General features: G+C 52.0%; 2 protein-coding genes across 2 annotated transcripts; one reads left to right on the top strand and one right to left on the bottom strand.

The window, feature by feature from the left end:
• Positions 1-1,464: 1,464 nt before the first annotated feature.
• Positions 1,465-6,540, bottom strand: RPS28 (ribosomal protein S28). The gene is made up of 3 exons (XM_081939203.1): positions 6,382-6,540; positions 6,152-6,293; positions 1,465-1,554 (listed from the first exon to the last, which is right to left on the bottom strand). Exons 1-2 carry the CDS (start codon positions 6,466-6,468, stop codon positions 6,171-6,173), a joined length of 210 nt encoding a protein of 69 aa, XP_081795329.1. The 5' UTR covers positions 6,469-6,540; the 3' UTR covers positions 1,465-1,554; positions 6,152-6,170.
• A 1,288-nt stretch (positions 6,541-7,828) lies between these two features.
• Positions 7,829-13,164, top strand: NDUFA7 (NADH:ubiquinone oxidoreductase subunit A7). The gene is made up of 4 exons (XM_081935590.1): positions 7,829-7,952; positions 9,899-9,948; positions 11,196-11,345; positions 12,924-13,164. The coding sequence occupies exons 1-4, from the start codon at positions 7,902-7,904 to the stop codon at positions 13,018-13,020; spliced, it is 348 nt and encodes a 115-aa protein (XP_081791716.1). The 5' UTR covers positions 7,829-7,901; the 3' UTR covers positions 13,021-13,164.
• Positions 13,165-14,869: the final 1,705 nt, after the last annotated feature.

Here is a 14,869-nt window from a genome sequence, read left to right as displayed (position 1 = left end):
AAGCAGTCAGGAAACAGCCTCCTTGCTGGCTCGGTTGGGTCTCCTATCCTCTTTTGGATAGTAGCTCCTCCTTCAAGCCATCCAAAGGACTCCAAAGATCATCTAGTCTATCCCCAGCCACTGGGCCACTTAAGCCATCCTTGGGAGGTGGAGATGAAGAACCCACAAACCCTTCAAGGGAGGCAGTTTAAAAACTGTTTCGGCAGGTTTTTCTCCGTGGTCTTCCTCCCAAAGCAGCCCAGAACCTTTCCGTAAAGCTGCAAACTCAACGGGAGACCCAGGCCCACAGATGGGCCGAGCGGCAGCAAGCAGCCCCCAAGCAACACACCCATCCTCTCCGGTCGAGGGGCTGCCGGCATCCTCCAATCCCTGCTCCAATCAGGAGCCCAGGGTGGCCTTCTGACCTGCCAGCAGACTCTCTCTTTGCCAGATCTGGTGAAAGGGCACCCCCCCTTCCCCCTTGCATGCCCAGGACCCATTCCCCTTCTTGGAAGCCTTTCTCTGCCCCACTCCAAGCCTCTCCAGCTCACTCCACACCCTGCATCTGTGGAGGATGGGATGGGGTGTCCCCTGAATACTCCCCTCCCACCTCCCTCTCTTCCTCCAAAGCCTCTCCTGCACAGGCCAGCTGGACTCCAACTCCCAGAATCCTCCAGCCAGCCACCATGACTGAGGTCCCCTGGGGAGACTCCCAACCATTCAAGCATGGAGAAAAAAACCCACCTGAGACCAAGTGAGAAACCTCCAGTCCCTGCTCCAGTCAGGAGCCCAGAAAGGCCTTCTCTCCTGCCAAGCTGTCCTTGCCACATCCAGTGATGGGGTGGATTAGAAGACCTCCAAGGTCCCTTTCGACAATGTTATTCTATGTCCCAAATGGGGCTGAATTAAAGGACTGAATATGAATTAGAATGCAAGCAGCAGAGAACCAGTTTGAAGTTGCAATTAAAGGCCCTGGATTAGGAATGGGGAGGAGGAGGAGAGTTCCAGTTCTGTCCTGGGAACAAAGCTGGGTGACTCCAGGGCCCATTCCGAAAAGAAGGAAATTGCAAACCGTTTGCAAAAAGATTGAGGCTAAAACCTTGAATGAATTTACCAGAAATATGCAACTGATCTTCCCACTGGCAGGAAAAGAGGGGAAGTGAGGCCCTAAAATAGTGACAGCCCTGAATCTCCCTTTTCTGGGTGCTCCATCCATGGAGGCTTTTAAGACGAGACTGGACAGACACTGGGGGTGGTCCAGGGTCTCCTGCTTGAGCAGGGGGCTGGACTAGTAGACCTCCAGGGTCCCTTCCTTTATTCTGTTATTCCCTTTCTCCACCTCTTTCCCACTGAAAGACGAAGGGGGGAGGATTCCAAGTCCCAGAATTCCCCCACCCACCATTGAGGCCCCCAGGAATAGGAAGGAAGGGGGGTTGAGGCTCCCTCCCTTCAAGCCAGGAGAAAAAACTCCCATCAGAGGCCGAGTCAAAAACCCAGATTCTCTTTTATTTCCACACATTTGGCAGCTGGTCAGCCTGGCAGGGGGAAGGAAGCAGCAGCTATCAGCCCATCAACCTGCAGGGAAAGAGGGGGGGGCAGTCAGACTAGGCCTGGTTCACCCCCCTTGGGGGCCCTCCACCCCAAGACCCCCTCCCCTCCTGAGCCCCTCTTTCCCCTCCCCCAGCCCCACCCCTCTGGAGCCCCTCCTGTTACTTCTCCCCCTCCGACCCTTTCCCCTCTTACCCCCAACTCTTTCCCTTACCCCTCCCTCCTTGAGCCCCCTCCCCTCTGGAAGGGGAGGGGGCTCAAGGGGCTCAAGGGGGCTCAATAAAAGGGAAGGAATGGGCACCATCGGAGAGCCCCCAGAGAGCCCCCAGAGAGCCACCTGAGGCACCGGAGGGTTACCATCAGTACCGGAGGCACAGAGGCACAGGGAGGAACAAGGCAGTAACAACGGAGCGCTGGAGAGGCACCAAAGACTGGTGAGGCACTGAAATAATGGCCAGGGATGTCTTGGAGCCTTGAGGCCACTGGAGACCTGGACTTGGGGCTGGACATGGGGCTGTGGACAGGCTGGAGCAGCCTGAGCAGGCATTTGGGGCTATGGACAGGCCTGAGCAGCTACCCAGCCTAAAACAATTTAGGATAATGAAGCCCCCCCCACCCATTAAGGAACTTTTATTCATCTGGGACCATTTGAACCATCTGTCTCCCATTGACCATCTTTGCCTCTTCCTACCATTTGCGCCACTTGGATATCTCTCACTTCCCCCCCCCCCTTCCTCTGGAGTTACCATCTTGACATTATTACCATCCAAACATTATTTCCATCTATCTATCATCTACTACTTACCATCTTCCGCTGAAGTTACCATCCAGACATTTTTACCATCACTTAATATCTAAACTTTAAGACTCTGGTCCTCATTGAGACCCAGCCCTGCCGGCTATTACCTATCAACTTTGTTTTATCAACACCTTACCCTACTGGGTCTTTCACTATTCAATCAATTTATTCGAGGTTAGACCTGCTCCACCTGCGAGAAGCCCCTCTCTCGCAGGTTTGGCCCCGGGCCCTTTCAAGGTCCAGCCTTGATGACGGGTTTGTGAACCCCGAGAGGTGGAAGAAAAGGAAGCTGAGGGGCTTTTTATCAAAATGTTTTATTGTGTTTTTAGGGGGTTCTAGGAAAGGGAGGGGGGATAACCAGGCCAGGAGGGAAGCCAACGCCAGACGAACAGGTGAGTCTACGAAGGAAGTGAGCGGGGTGAGGGGGGAGAGGGAACAAGTAATTCCAGTAGAGGGTTGTTTTATTACAACGGTCGCGGGGAGGGGGGGATGCGAGGACAAGAAAAGATCGCAAGGTCGGTTGGGAGACCGTGGCTGCTGGCTACGCCCGGTCGCTTGTACCAACCCCCGCAGCCTAGGTGGTCGGGAACTACAGAGCCAGGGCCTTAGGCTGATGCTCTGCAATGCAAGGTCTGTGACCAACAAGGCCCCCCTCATTAACGAGTTGATCTCGGAGGGGGAGCTAGACCTTGCAGGGATAACGGAAACCTGGTTGGGCCACGAGGGTGGTTTACCCCTCGTGGAAATGTGCCCACCGGGTTTCCGTGCATTCCATCAGCCTCGGGCCCTCGGTAAGGGTGGTGGGGTGGCGGTAGTTATACGGGACCGTCTAGAGCCGAGGGAGTTCACTGTTCCTCAGATACCCGGGTGTGAGTCGCTGGGTATGAAATGGGGCCCAGGGAGGCAGTGGGGTCTGCTGATTGTATACTTGGCTCCTCGCTATACGTCAGCGGCCCTGCCCGAGCTCCTCGAGCTGGTCTCGGAGACGGCGGTTGAGATTCCCAGACTCTTGGTTATGGGGGATTTCAACCTGCCGTCGACGGGAGCAGCGTCTGAGGTGGCTCGGGAGTTCATGGCTTCCATGACAGCCATGGGCCTGACCCAACTAATTCAGGGCCCCACACATGAAGGCGGCCACACACTGGACCTTATCTTTGTATCTGAACAGTGGACGAGTGATCTGGGAATAGGGGATTTAGAGATTATGCCCCTGTCATGGTCAGATCACTCATATCTCCGGCTCGACTTCCCTGGCGCTACCCTCCACCGCGAGGAGGCGGAACCAGTATGTTCAAGCTGGTACCGCCCCAAGCACTTGATGGAACCGGATAGGTTCCAGGCGGAGCTTGGGCCGTTACCTGTAGCCCTAACCCGCGCTCGGTCGGAGGACCTAGTCGACGCCTGGAATAGGGCGACGGCGGGGGCCTTAGACCGGGTCGCGCCTCTGCGACCTCTCCTGCGGCAGCGAGCCACCCGGGCCCCTTGGTATACCGAGGAGCTCAGGGTGATGAAGCGCCATAGGAGACGTCTAGAGAGCAGGTGGAGGTCCTCACGCTCCGAATCTGACCGGACACAGGTAAGAGCCTTTTTACGGACTTACCTTGTGGCATTGAAAGCGGCCAAACGTAGGCATTGTGCCGCTCTCATTGCGTCTGCGGATAACCGCCCTGCCGCCCTGTTTAGGGTGACCCGCTCTCTCCTGTTGCAGGAGACGCGGGAGGCGCCCTTGCAGGGAAGAGCAGAGGAGTTTGGAGAATATCTGCAAGACAAAGTCGCTCAGATCCGGAGCGGATGGGCCCCCCCCAGTGGTCCGGACGAGCCGACATCAGTGAGTCTTGTGAGTCCACTCTGGGAGGAGTTTGACTCTGTTGCCCCCGAGGATTTAGACGGGTTACGGGGACGGCTACGACCCACCACATGTTCAATGGACCCGTGCCCCTCCTGGTTGGTACTGGCATCCTGGGAGGTGACGCGAAGCTGGCTTCTGGGCCTGGTGAACGCCTCGTTGGGTGAGGGCTTCTTACCGGCTGCCTTGAAAGAGGCGGTGGTGAAGCCCCTGCTCAAGAGGCCTTCACTTGACCCAATGGAGCTAGCTAATTATCGTCCAGTCTCCAACCTTCCCTTTTTAGCGAAGGTTGTTGAGAATGCGGTGGCGCAGCAATTTCCACGGCACCTCGACGAATCCGTATATCTAGACCCACGCCAGTCCGGCTTCCGACCCGGGCACAGCACCGAGACAGCCTTGGTCGCGTTGGTGGATGATCTCTGGAGGGCCAGAGATAGAGGTTGTTCCTCTATCCTGGTCCTATTAGATCTCTCAGCGGCTTTTGATACCATCGACCATGGTATCCTATTGCGCCGGCTGGAGGGGATGGGAGTCGGAGGCACCGTTTTACGGTGGTTCGGCTCCTACCTCTCCGGCCGGATGCAATATGTGTTGACTGGGGGGCAGAGGTCGACCCCGAGGCCACTCTCTTGTGGGGTGCCGCAGGGGTCGGTCCTCTCGCCCCTTTTGTTCAACGCATATGTGAAGCCGCTGGGTGAGATCATCCGTGGCTTTGGGGTTGAGTACCATCTGTACGCTGATGATACGCAGCTGTACATTTCAACCCCAAGCCACCCCAACGAGGCTGTCGAAGTGATGTCCCGGTGTTTGGAAGCCGTCGGGGTCTGGATGGGGGACAACAGACTCAAACTCAACCCCTCCAAGACTGAGTGGCTGTGGCTACCAGCACCTCGGTTCAGCCAGTTAATTCCATCACTGGCCATAGGGGGCGAGCAATTGCCCCCTGTGGAACGGGCGCGCAATTTGGGCGTCCTCCTAGATGCCCGGCTGTCAATGGATGATCATGTGGCAGCCGTGGCAAGGGGGGCGTTCCACCAGGTTCGCCTGGTGCGCCAATTGCGCCCCCTTCTGGACCGCGATGCCCTACGCACAGTCACTCATGCGCTGGTGACGTCTCGCCTGGACTACTGTAACGCTCTCTACATGGGGCTTCCCTTGGGTCGCGCCCGAAGACTGCAGCTAGTCCAGAACGCAGCCGCGCGGGTAGTCATGGGGAGTACTAGGTACTCCCACGTAACACCTCTCCTGCGCGAGCTGCACTGGCTACCTGTGGTCTTTCGGGTGCGGTTCAAGGTTCTGATTACCATCTTTAAAGCGCTCCATGGCATAGGGCCTAGTTACCTGCGGGATCGCATCCTCCCGCACACATCCCTGCGGCCAATCCGCTCTCACAGGGAGGGCCTTCTCCTGGTGCCGTCCACGAGGCAATGCCAACGGGCGACACCGAGGAGTAGGGCCTTCTCTGTGATGGGCCCAACCCTCTGGAATGACCTCCCCCCCGACATTAGAACCACTACTGACCTCCGCTCCTTCCGACAGAAACTGAAGACACACCTGTTCCGACTGGCTGGTTTGGCATAATTTACAACGTCTGCCCCCCTGGCATATACTTTTTACGGGTTTTTAGAGGGATAGTGCATAAATTGTATGATATTTTAAATTCTTATATTGTTTATTTATTAGCTGTACAGTTTTGGCCTATTTTATCCTCCTCCTATGCATACATGTATTTTATTTGGTGTTTTTTAATATGGACTGTACACCGCCCCGAGTCCCTTTCGGGAGAGGGGGCGGTATATAAGTGCTAATAAATGAAATGAAATGAAATGAAAATGAGCCCCTCCTGTTGCCCCCTCCCCCTCTTACTCCCCCCCCCGGCCTTACCCCTCAACTCTTAGGCCTTCCCACTTAGCGCCCTCCCCTCTGGAGCACCCCATGTTAACCCTGCCCCCTCCAGCCCCCTCCCCCTCCCTTCTTACCCTCCTCCCCCCGCGGGCCTCAGCGCAGCCTCCGGGCCTCTCTTTCGGACTCGAGGAGCGTCAGGACGTCCCCCTCGCGGACGGGGCCCTTGACGTTGCGGATGATGGAGCGGCTGGTGTCGTCCATGAACTCCACGCGCACCTGAGGGAGAGAGGGAGGGAGGGTCAGGTAGACTGCCGCAGCCGCTGGAGGCTCCGCCGCCCCTCGGGCCCCATCCCCCGCCACCCACCTGCGTGCACTGCCCCTGGGAGCCGGTGCGGCCGAGCACTTTGGTGACGCGGGCCAGCTTGATGGGCTGCACGCGGCTAGTGTCCATGGCGGCTCAGGCGGCGGCGGCGGAAGCGGAAGGTCCCGGCGCTCGGGCCGCGCCCTTATATAGCCTCGGCGGGAAGTCTCGCGAGAGGTCCGCTCTCCGCGCGAGAGGCTCTTTCCCGGCAGGCCCCGCGCCGGGGAGCGTCTCTTTTTTTCTTCTTCTAAGGGTTTCTTTGCAGGGGCGGGGCTGCTCGCTTGGCCCCGCCCCGCTCCCCCCCCCCGCGCGCGCGGATACGGACTGCCCTGCCGCACACGGCCGCAGGGGGCAGCAGAGAGAGAAGAGGCCCGGCTGGGAATTCCCACGCCTGGAATTTTTAAAATACTATTGTTTTTTATTTTATTTCATTTTTACAGCCACTCGGAGGCTTTTATTCACAGTTATTCACAGTTTAAAAATTCACAGGTAGTGCTCGCCATACGACCACAACTGAGCCTAGAATTCATGGTGCAAAGTGAGACATTTGTCATTTGCCCCATTTTATGACTTTCCCAGCCGCATTTGTTAAATGAATCACTGCAGTTAACTTGGTGCAACGCGCCTGTGAAATAAATCCGGCTTCCCCACTGATTTTTGCTTGTCATAAGATTGCAAAAGGGGATCACGTGATCACTGGGGACATAGCCTCCCATCATAAGTTAGTTGCCAAGCATCCAAATTTTTATCCTGGGGGATGCTGCAACGGCCATGTGTGAAAAATAGTCATAAGTCACTTTTTGTGTGTGCTGTTGAAACTTCAAACTGTCACTAAGCGAACTCATTAAGTGGAGGACTATTTCTTTATTCATTTATTCATTCATTTGTCCAGTTGTTAGTGGCGCTGAGCCAGCTTCCTTGAAATGAACACAAATGAAAGAATGCAAAATGAAAAACCGATAGGAAGGCAATGTAGAATAGAGAACTACAAAACTAAAACATGTATGCTGATACTGAAGACTGTAAAACTATATTGTTATGTTTGTCTTGTTTTTTTCTGTATTTGTTGTCTTTTCCTGTTTTTAAAGGTTAAAATGTTTAATAATAACTTTTTTTAAAAAAAGAAAAAGAAAGAAAATGCAAAATGAGCACTGACGTTGCCTCTATTTATTTGCATCTATCGCAGTGGACTCTGGGCGGCTTCCTTGCCTAAAACGGCATCAGAGCAAATGAGGAATTCTGGGAAGGGGAGTCCCACCTATCACAACATTGTGCAGCCGTGGATGAGTTTGGGAAATTAAAAAAAAAACAAAATTTTAAAAAGAGAAAGAAAAACACCGGTATAAATAAAAAGCAGTTTGTGCATTTTCCTTTCTTCTCTTTTATTGTTCTCTTTCCACTCCTCCCAGCATGCACCGCGCGAGGCTCTTCCGCCCTTCTCCCCGGTGTGCCACCTAGCCCCGCCCATCGGGGGGGCTGACGTCACCTGCGTGCTACGCGCAGCGCGCAACCTTGAAGCCAAGATGGCGTCGGCCACCGGCATCATCCGCCTTATCCGCAACTTTCTGGCCGGGGTAAGGGCGAGCAGGCGCGCCGGCCGGATCTCCCAATTCCACCTCCTCGGAAGGTCCGACGAACGCTTGCCTGGCCCTGCCGGGCGTCTCCCCAACGACCCTGGACCGCGGGGCGGGGCCTCGCGCCTTAGCCGCGCCCCTTTCCCCGCGCGAGGGCTTCTGGGGTCTGTAGTTTTCGGCCGTCAAAGGCCTTCTGGCTGGTCCAATAAAGCCGTGGCCCCTTTTAGACTTCTAGAATTCCTCAAGACAGCTTTGGCCATTCTCGGAGAGTGGCTAGATGAGGGATTCTGGGAGTTGAAGTCCACCTACCTTAAAAATGGCTGCCTTTGAAGAAACATGGGGGTTGGACTAGATGACCCCAGGGTCCCTTCCAACTCTGTTATTCTGTTATACTCAAAAATGTTCGAAATTTGGGGTTTGGGATATTTATTTGCAAGATTTGCATCCTGACGGCTTCCACAAACTCCGGGGCTTGCTGGCTGGGGGATTCTGGGAGTTGAAGTGCACAGTCTTAAAGTTAGAGGAACTCAGGTGTAGAAAGCCAGATGTGACTATTAATTCCATTTAAATGTTTCTAAATGGTCCCAAAGGGGCTTTTTTCTTTTCTTTTCAAGAAAAGGCAACTGGACTTTCTGGTTTTTCTTTGAAGACGTTTCACTTCTCCTCCAAGAAGCTTCTTCAGTTCTGATAGACATTTCTAAATGGTGGGATGCGTGATGAGAAGTAGGCGTTTGGGCGAAAGGTGCCAGGAGCCGCTTTATGTCTTTTAAGGTCTGTTCCAGAAGGAAGGACGGAATAGCCCCTCTGCCTCCTATTTTTGATCTTTCTACCCCCAATTTTAGTGGTTTTACTGATTTTCCTGGACTGGGAGCAGGATTATTAATTGTCAAATTTACATGCCTCTTCCATCTCTCTGTCCAGAGTGAACGACAGAGGATTAATCATGCTATACACCAAACTTCAGGAAGTCCTCGATATACGACCGCAATTGAGGTCCATTTTACATCCTTTCTTTCCTCGGTTGTTAAGGGAATCACTGCAGTGGATAGATTAGCCGCACGGTTGTTAAATGAATCTGGCTTCCCCATTGGCTTTGCCCATCGGAAGGTCGTAAAAGTGGATCACGCGACTCTGGGACCCTGTGACCGTCATAAATGTGAAGCGGTTGCCAAGCGGCTGCAAAGGTCATAACTGTGAAAAACGGTCATGAGTCACTTTTTTCCCCAGTGCCGTTGTAACTTTGAACGGTCACTAAGTGAACTGTTGTAATTCAAGGACGGCCTGCATTCTTATTCAGCAGCTCTCAGTTGAGAGGGTGCCTGTGTTTATTCTGACCCTTGAGTGGACGTTGTGTTTTTGAATTGTCACCAGGGAGCGCAGAGGCTCCGATATAGAATAGAACAGGACGTTCTTCACTGGCCAAGGGGGATTGGAGGCACGAGGAGTTCCTCTCTGGTGCAGAACAGACGTCGGTCTGGATTGAGCAAACCAGTAGTAGTGGCAGCAGGAGGCTCTGCCCACCTACCCGGGTGTTTCTGCACATGTGCGTGCAAGTAGAAAAATTGGCAGCCCACCTCTGGCGCAGAAGCTCTCACTGCACACACATGTTTTGGCATTCAGTGCCCTACAGCGGCATCCAGAGCGGAGAATTTAAAAGAGTTTGTCCCCAGGATGTGAGGGGTCTGTAGATATTTTCACAGCCCTCCTTCTGACCTGCACAATATACAGGTCCTTAATGGAAGGCAGGCTGATTGCAACTGCCCCCCCCCCTGCAGTCCTAACTGTCCGTTGAAGCCTGTCCTGTGCGGTTTCTGTGCCAAACCAGACAGTTACAGAGGTGTATCAGCAGATGGTTGGAGGGTTTTTTTGCACTTGAGATACTGCACTTAAGATGAATAGCTTCTCTCACTCATTCTCTCTCTCTCTCTTTCTCTTTCTCAAAACAGCGAGATGTCCAGGCGACACTGCAACTGCGCTACACAGAGATCTCCAAGAGGTAATTCTGGGCAGGAGGTTAGAAAAAGACGGCTCAAACCTCCACAAGGGAGAGTTTAAAAGCATCTGCAAAGTCTGTGGGTTGCTTACGGTGCTACTGGAGAAAGAATGTCCTGATTTAAACCATTTATACTTCTGGCGCCTGTTGCCCAAAATCATTTACACAATTGGAACCTTAGATAACCTTAAGACTCCAGAAAAAGTGCAGAGAACAGAATAGAGTAGAATAGAAAAAGGAATAGAACAGAAAAAGGAATAGAACAAGGAATAGAATAGAAAAAGGAATAGAAATAGAATAGGGAATAGAATATAGCAAGGAATAGAATAGAATAGAAAAAGGAATAGAATAAGGAATAGAGTAGAAGAGAATAAGGAATAGAACAGAACAAGAAATAGAACAAGGAATAGAATAGAAAAAGGAATAGAATAGAATAAAAAATAGAATAGAATAGAATAAGGAATAGAATATAACAAGGAATAGAAAAAGGAATAGAATAGAATAGAAAAAGGAATAGAATAAGGAATAGAGTAGAAGAGATTAAGGAATAGAATAGATGGAAGGGACCTTGGAGGTCTTCTAGTCCAACCCCCTGCCTAGGCAGGAAGCCCTATACCGTTTCAGACAAATGGCTATCCAACATCTTCTTAAAGACTTCCAGTGTTGGGGCATTCACAACTTCTGGAGGCAACTTCTGTTCCACTGATTGATTGTTCTCACTGTCAGGAAGTTTCTTCTTAGTCCTAGGCTGCCTCTCTCCTTGACCTTGGAAAAACACCTTTAGGAGAACCATGACCTGCATGGCTGGGAATCTCCATCGATGCCCAGTTAGGACGGACGGCATCTCCTGACAGCAACAGAATAGAATAGAATTCAGAATGTAGAGTGCAGTGGAATGGAATGGAAGAATAACTTTATTGTCACTTTGAATGTGCACTCATCGGCATACCTTAAAATGAATTTTAATTTCTTCCTTTTAATCGGGGAGCTCCCTGCCTGCTTCAAACACTAGGCGCTTTAGTGGGTGCAGGGTCTGAGTCCTTCCAAGACCCCACCTTGGAAGTCCCTCTTGTGACCCCTGGAAAAGGATGCGTGCACTCCCAACACCCCCCCCCCTTTGAAGAGAGGATGCGGCCTCTTGCTTCCGGCCGGGTCAAGCCAGGCATCCCTTCAAGGGCCTCTTGTTTTGGTGGGTTTTTCACGTTGACCCTCCACACTTTGATTGTCTCCTTCCGCTTCCCACTTGGTAGGACCCAGCCGCCTCCCAGCCTCCCCGTGGGACCCAGCCACAAGCTAGCCGACAACTACTACTGCACGAGAGACGGACGCAGGGAGGCCTTTCCGCCCATTGTCCTCATGTCAGCTCAGAAGAAGTTGGCTCCCGGAGCGGAAGCGGGAAGGTAGGAACCCTTCAGTGATACCTGCAGAGATCCCGGCAGCCTTCAAGAGCGCAGAAGAGCCTCCCTTCTGGAAAGTTCCTTCCTAGGGAAGAAGCGCCGGGTGGAGCCCAGCTAAACGGATCCTTGTTTGTCGTGGCCATTTCTGGCTTCTGAACAAGGACCCCACTGGCTGAGCCTCCAAAGCTCTTTTAAGGCTATTTTAGTGTTTTTACACAGGATGCTCAAAGCCAACACCTCTTGCAATGGAAACATGCGGGGGGGGGGGGGGGGGGCATTTAAAGGCCTCCCCCCCCCCCGATTTTCCCCAGCGAGTTTCTTTTCTAGGAAGCTGGGAGAGACGGGGGGGGGGGGGCTTTTGGTGGCCTTTTTATTTACTTTATTTATCGCGGTTGGGAACCGCCGCCCTTCTTCCTTATGGTGTGCCATAAAATAATTAAAAGATAACGTATATAAAAGTTAAAATGTAAGAAGAAGAGGCGAGGGTGATTAAGAACATGGTTGAAAATTAGCTGAAAGGTGAAGGGAAGGCTTTCGGGGGGGGGGGGGCAGAGCCAGGTTTTAAGCCTCTACAGGAGGCCAGGAGAGTGGGGGAGGGGGCACCTGGGGATAGGGGGGGAATATTCCCCAGGGCAACTGGGGCAGAGAAGGCTCCCTTCCTGGACCCCACCAGTCTTTAATAACGGGGGGGGGGGGGTCTGCAACGTGCCTTCCCTGCCTTTTTCTCGCCCTGCCGAGCTGCTGGGAGATGGGAAAGGTGGGGGGGCAACAGACCCCTCCCCCGGAGGTGTGAACAGGAGGCTTCCTCTTAAGGGGGCCACCTTGCTTATACTTTATTTCATACCCCCCCCCCTTTATTATTTTTATAAATAACTCAAGGTGACAAGGCATATCTACTCCTCCTTCCTTCCCCTGGTTTTCCCCACAACCAGCACCTCGTGAGATGGGTTGGGCTGAGGATGAATACAATACAATACAATACAATAGCAGTGTTGGAAGGGACCTTGGAGGTCTTCTAGTCCAACCCCCTGCCTAGGCAGGAAACCCTATACCGTTTCAGACAAATAGCTATCCAACATCTTCTTAAAGAATTCCAGTGTTGGGGCATTCACAACATATGGAGGCAATTTCTGTTCCACTGATTATTTGTTCTAACTGTCAGGAAGTTTCTCCTCAGTTCTGAAGGATTGGCCCAACCACTCTTATTTATTAAATTTATTAAATTTCTGCACTGCTCATCTTCCCTACATAGTAATTTTGGTTGGCTTTTCATGCCTAAAGCGGGACTAGAACTCACAGTCTCCTGGCAATCGGTGAAAAGTCACCCAGCTGGCTTTCATGCCTAAGGCAGGACTAGAACTCACAGTCTCCTAGTGATTGGCCACATCACACGGCCAGCTACTATACTTAAGGCGGGACTAGAACTCACTGTCACCTGGTGTTGGCCCAGTGGGACTAGAACTCACCAGGTTTCTCACCCAGTGCCTTAACCACTAGGCCGAAGTGCCTCTTTTTAATCCGGGTTTACAGCTTGGGGAAGGTGTTCCTGCAGCCTTTAACTCTCCCGTTTCTGACCCACAGCTCGGACTCTTCTGTCACAAGGACGGAGAAGCTGCCTGTGACCCCTGGCATGCCCCCTCGGAAGTGGGAACTGTCCAAGGACGAGCCCTATTTGTGAGATGGCCCCGAGGCCCCCAAGGCAGGGTTGCTGTGGGGCAGCCGGTCTGGGGACTTGCCAGGAGGACGAGGAGGAGCAGCACCTCAGAAGGACGTTTTCCTCTCCTCCTGGGCTCATTCAATAAACGCCACCCATAATGTGACACTGCTGTTGTACGTGATGTTGAGGGGCCTTGTTGGGCTGGGAAAATAGAATTTGAGGAACAGAGGCTGGAATTGTTAACTCGCATAACAGCCGGAATAAATGAAGGCAGGAGATATTGGCTAAGAGTGGATTTGTTTATTCAATTCCTTCCCCAGCCTGACTCTGGCTGGGAGAGGCCTCCCCATTCCCATGAATACAAGCATAAAACAGAATGGAAACAGGTTACAGGGAGTCCTTGGCTTACGACCACAATTGGCCCAGGATCTGTCTCGCTCAGTGAGATATTTGCCAAGGGAACTTTGCCCCATTTTACAACCTTACTTGCCACCGTTGTTAAGTGAATCAGTGCAGTTGTTAAGTTAGTAACACGTTAAGTGAATCTGGCTTCCCCGTCAATTGCTTGTCAGCAGGTCGCAGAAGGGGATCACGTGACCCCGGGACACGACAACGGTCATAAACACGAGCCGGTCGCCAAGCGTCTGAATTTTTATCACATGACCACAGGGATGCTGCCATGGCTGTGAAAAACAGCTATTGGTCACTTTTCATTGCCGTTGTAACTTTGAACTTTGGTCACTAAATGAACTGTTCTAAATTGAGGACTACCTGGACAACTTTCAAGAGAGAGAGAGATACAAGATAGGTAGGTAGATAATAGAGAAAGATAAGATAGATAATGGATAGATGGATAGACAGACGTGATATACTGTATATAGATGGATGGATTGATAGATAAGATATGGAGGGAGTTGATGGATAGATAAGAGACAGATATGGAGATGATAGATAGATAGATAGATAGATAGATAGATAGATAGATAGATAGATAGATAGATGATAGAGATAGATAGATGATAGATAGATAGATAGATAGATAGATAGATAGATAGATAGATAGATAGATAGATAGATAGATAGATGATAGATAGACAGACAGACAGACAGACAGATATGGAGATGATAGATATAGATGGATGGATGGATGGATGGATGGATGTAGAGATAGAGGGAGAAAAGAGATGAAGGATATAAATAGTAGACAGACAGATAAGGTAGATAATAGATAGATCATAGTTTTAATAGAGATGATGGATGGATCATAGTTAATAGATTCTCCCAAAATGTCTTTCTCAAAACCATTCCGCAGATGCACCAAAATATGGGACGGGTGCAGGGCTGGGGTGGACAAGAACAAGCGGCCCAATTCCTGGCACCCCAAATCCATCAGGTGAACCCTTCCTCCAGCTGAGCCTTTGCTTTATTGCAGAGGAGACTTCTCACGTGCCCCCAAGGGCCCCAACCCAGGAAGAGAACCCACCCCCACTGCTAAGGCAGCCAAGCGTCGGGAGGCATCTGGGAGCGCCTTTTCCGGCCCAACAACCTCCGTTCCCGGGCAAAAGCTCTTCTCAGGCCGCTTGGAAAGGCGGCTGCCGGGCGCCGTCCTCTTTTCGGTAGCAAGCTGAATAGTCTTTGTGGGTAGACTGCTCCTGAAACAGGGGGCTTTTCTTGGCTCTTTGCCACCCAACCCCAGCAAGTCTCAGGAATCGGCTGAGCCAAGAGATGGGGGCAGCAGCTGGAGCCCCCTCCCCACACATGGTCTCCAGATTCTGCCCCAATTTGCAACTGGCAGCCCCCTAGACCAGGGCTCCCCAATCTTGGCCACTTTTAAGACTTGCGGACTTCAGTCTTAAAGCGGCCCAGTTTG

This window comes from Natrix helvetica (genome assembly GCF_964273705.1).
Source record: "Natrix helvetica genome assembly, chromosome: 1".
NCBI classification, from domain to species: domain Eukaryota; kingdom Metazoa; phylum Chordata; class Lepidosauria; order Squamata; family Natricidae; genus Natrix; species Natrix helvetica.
Note: the sequence above shows the minus strand (reverse complement) of the source record. Positions and strands in the feature narration are given on the sequence as shown.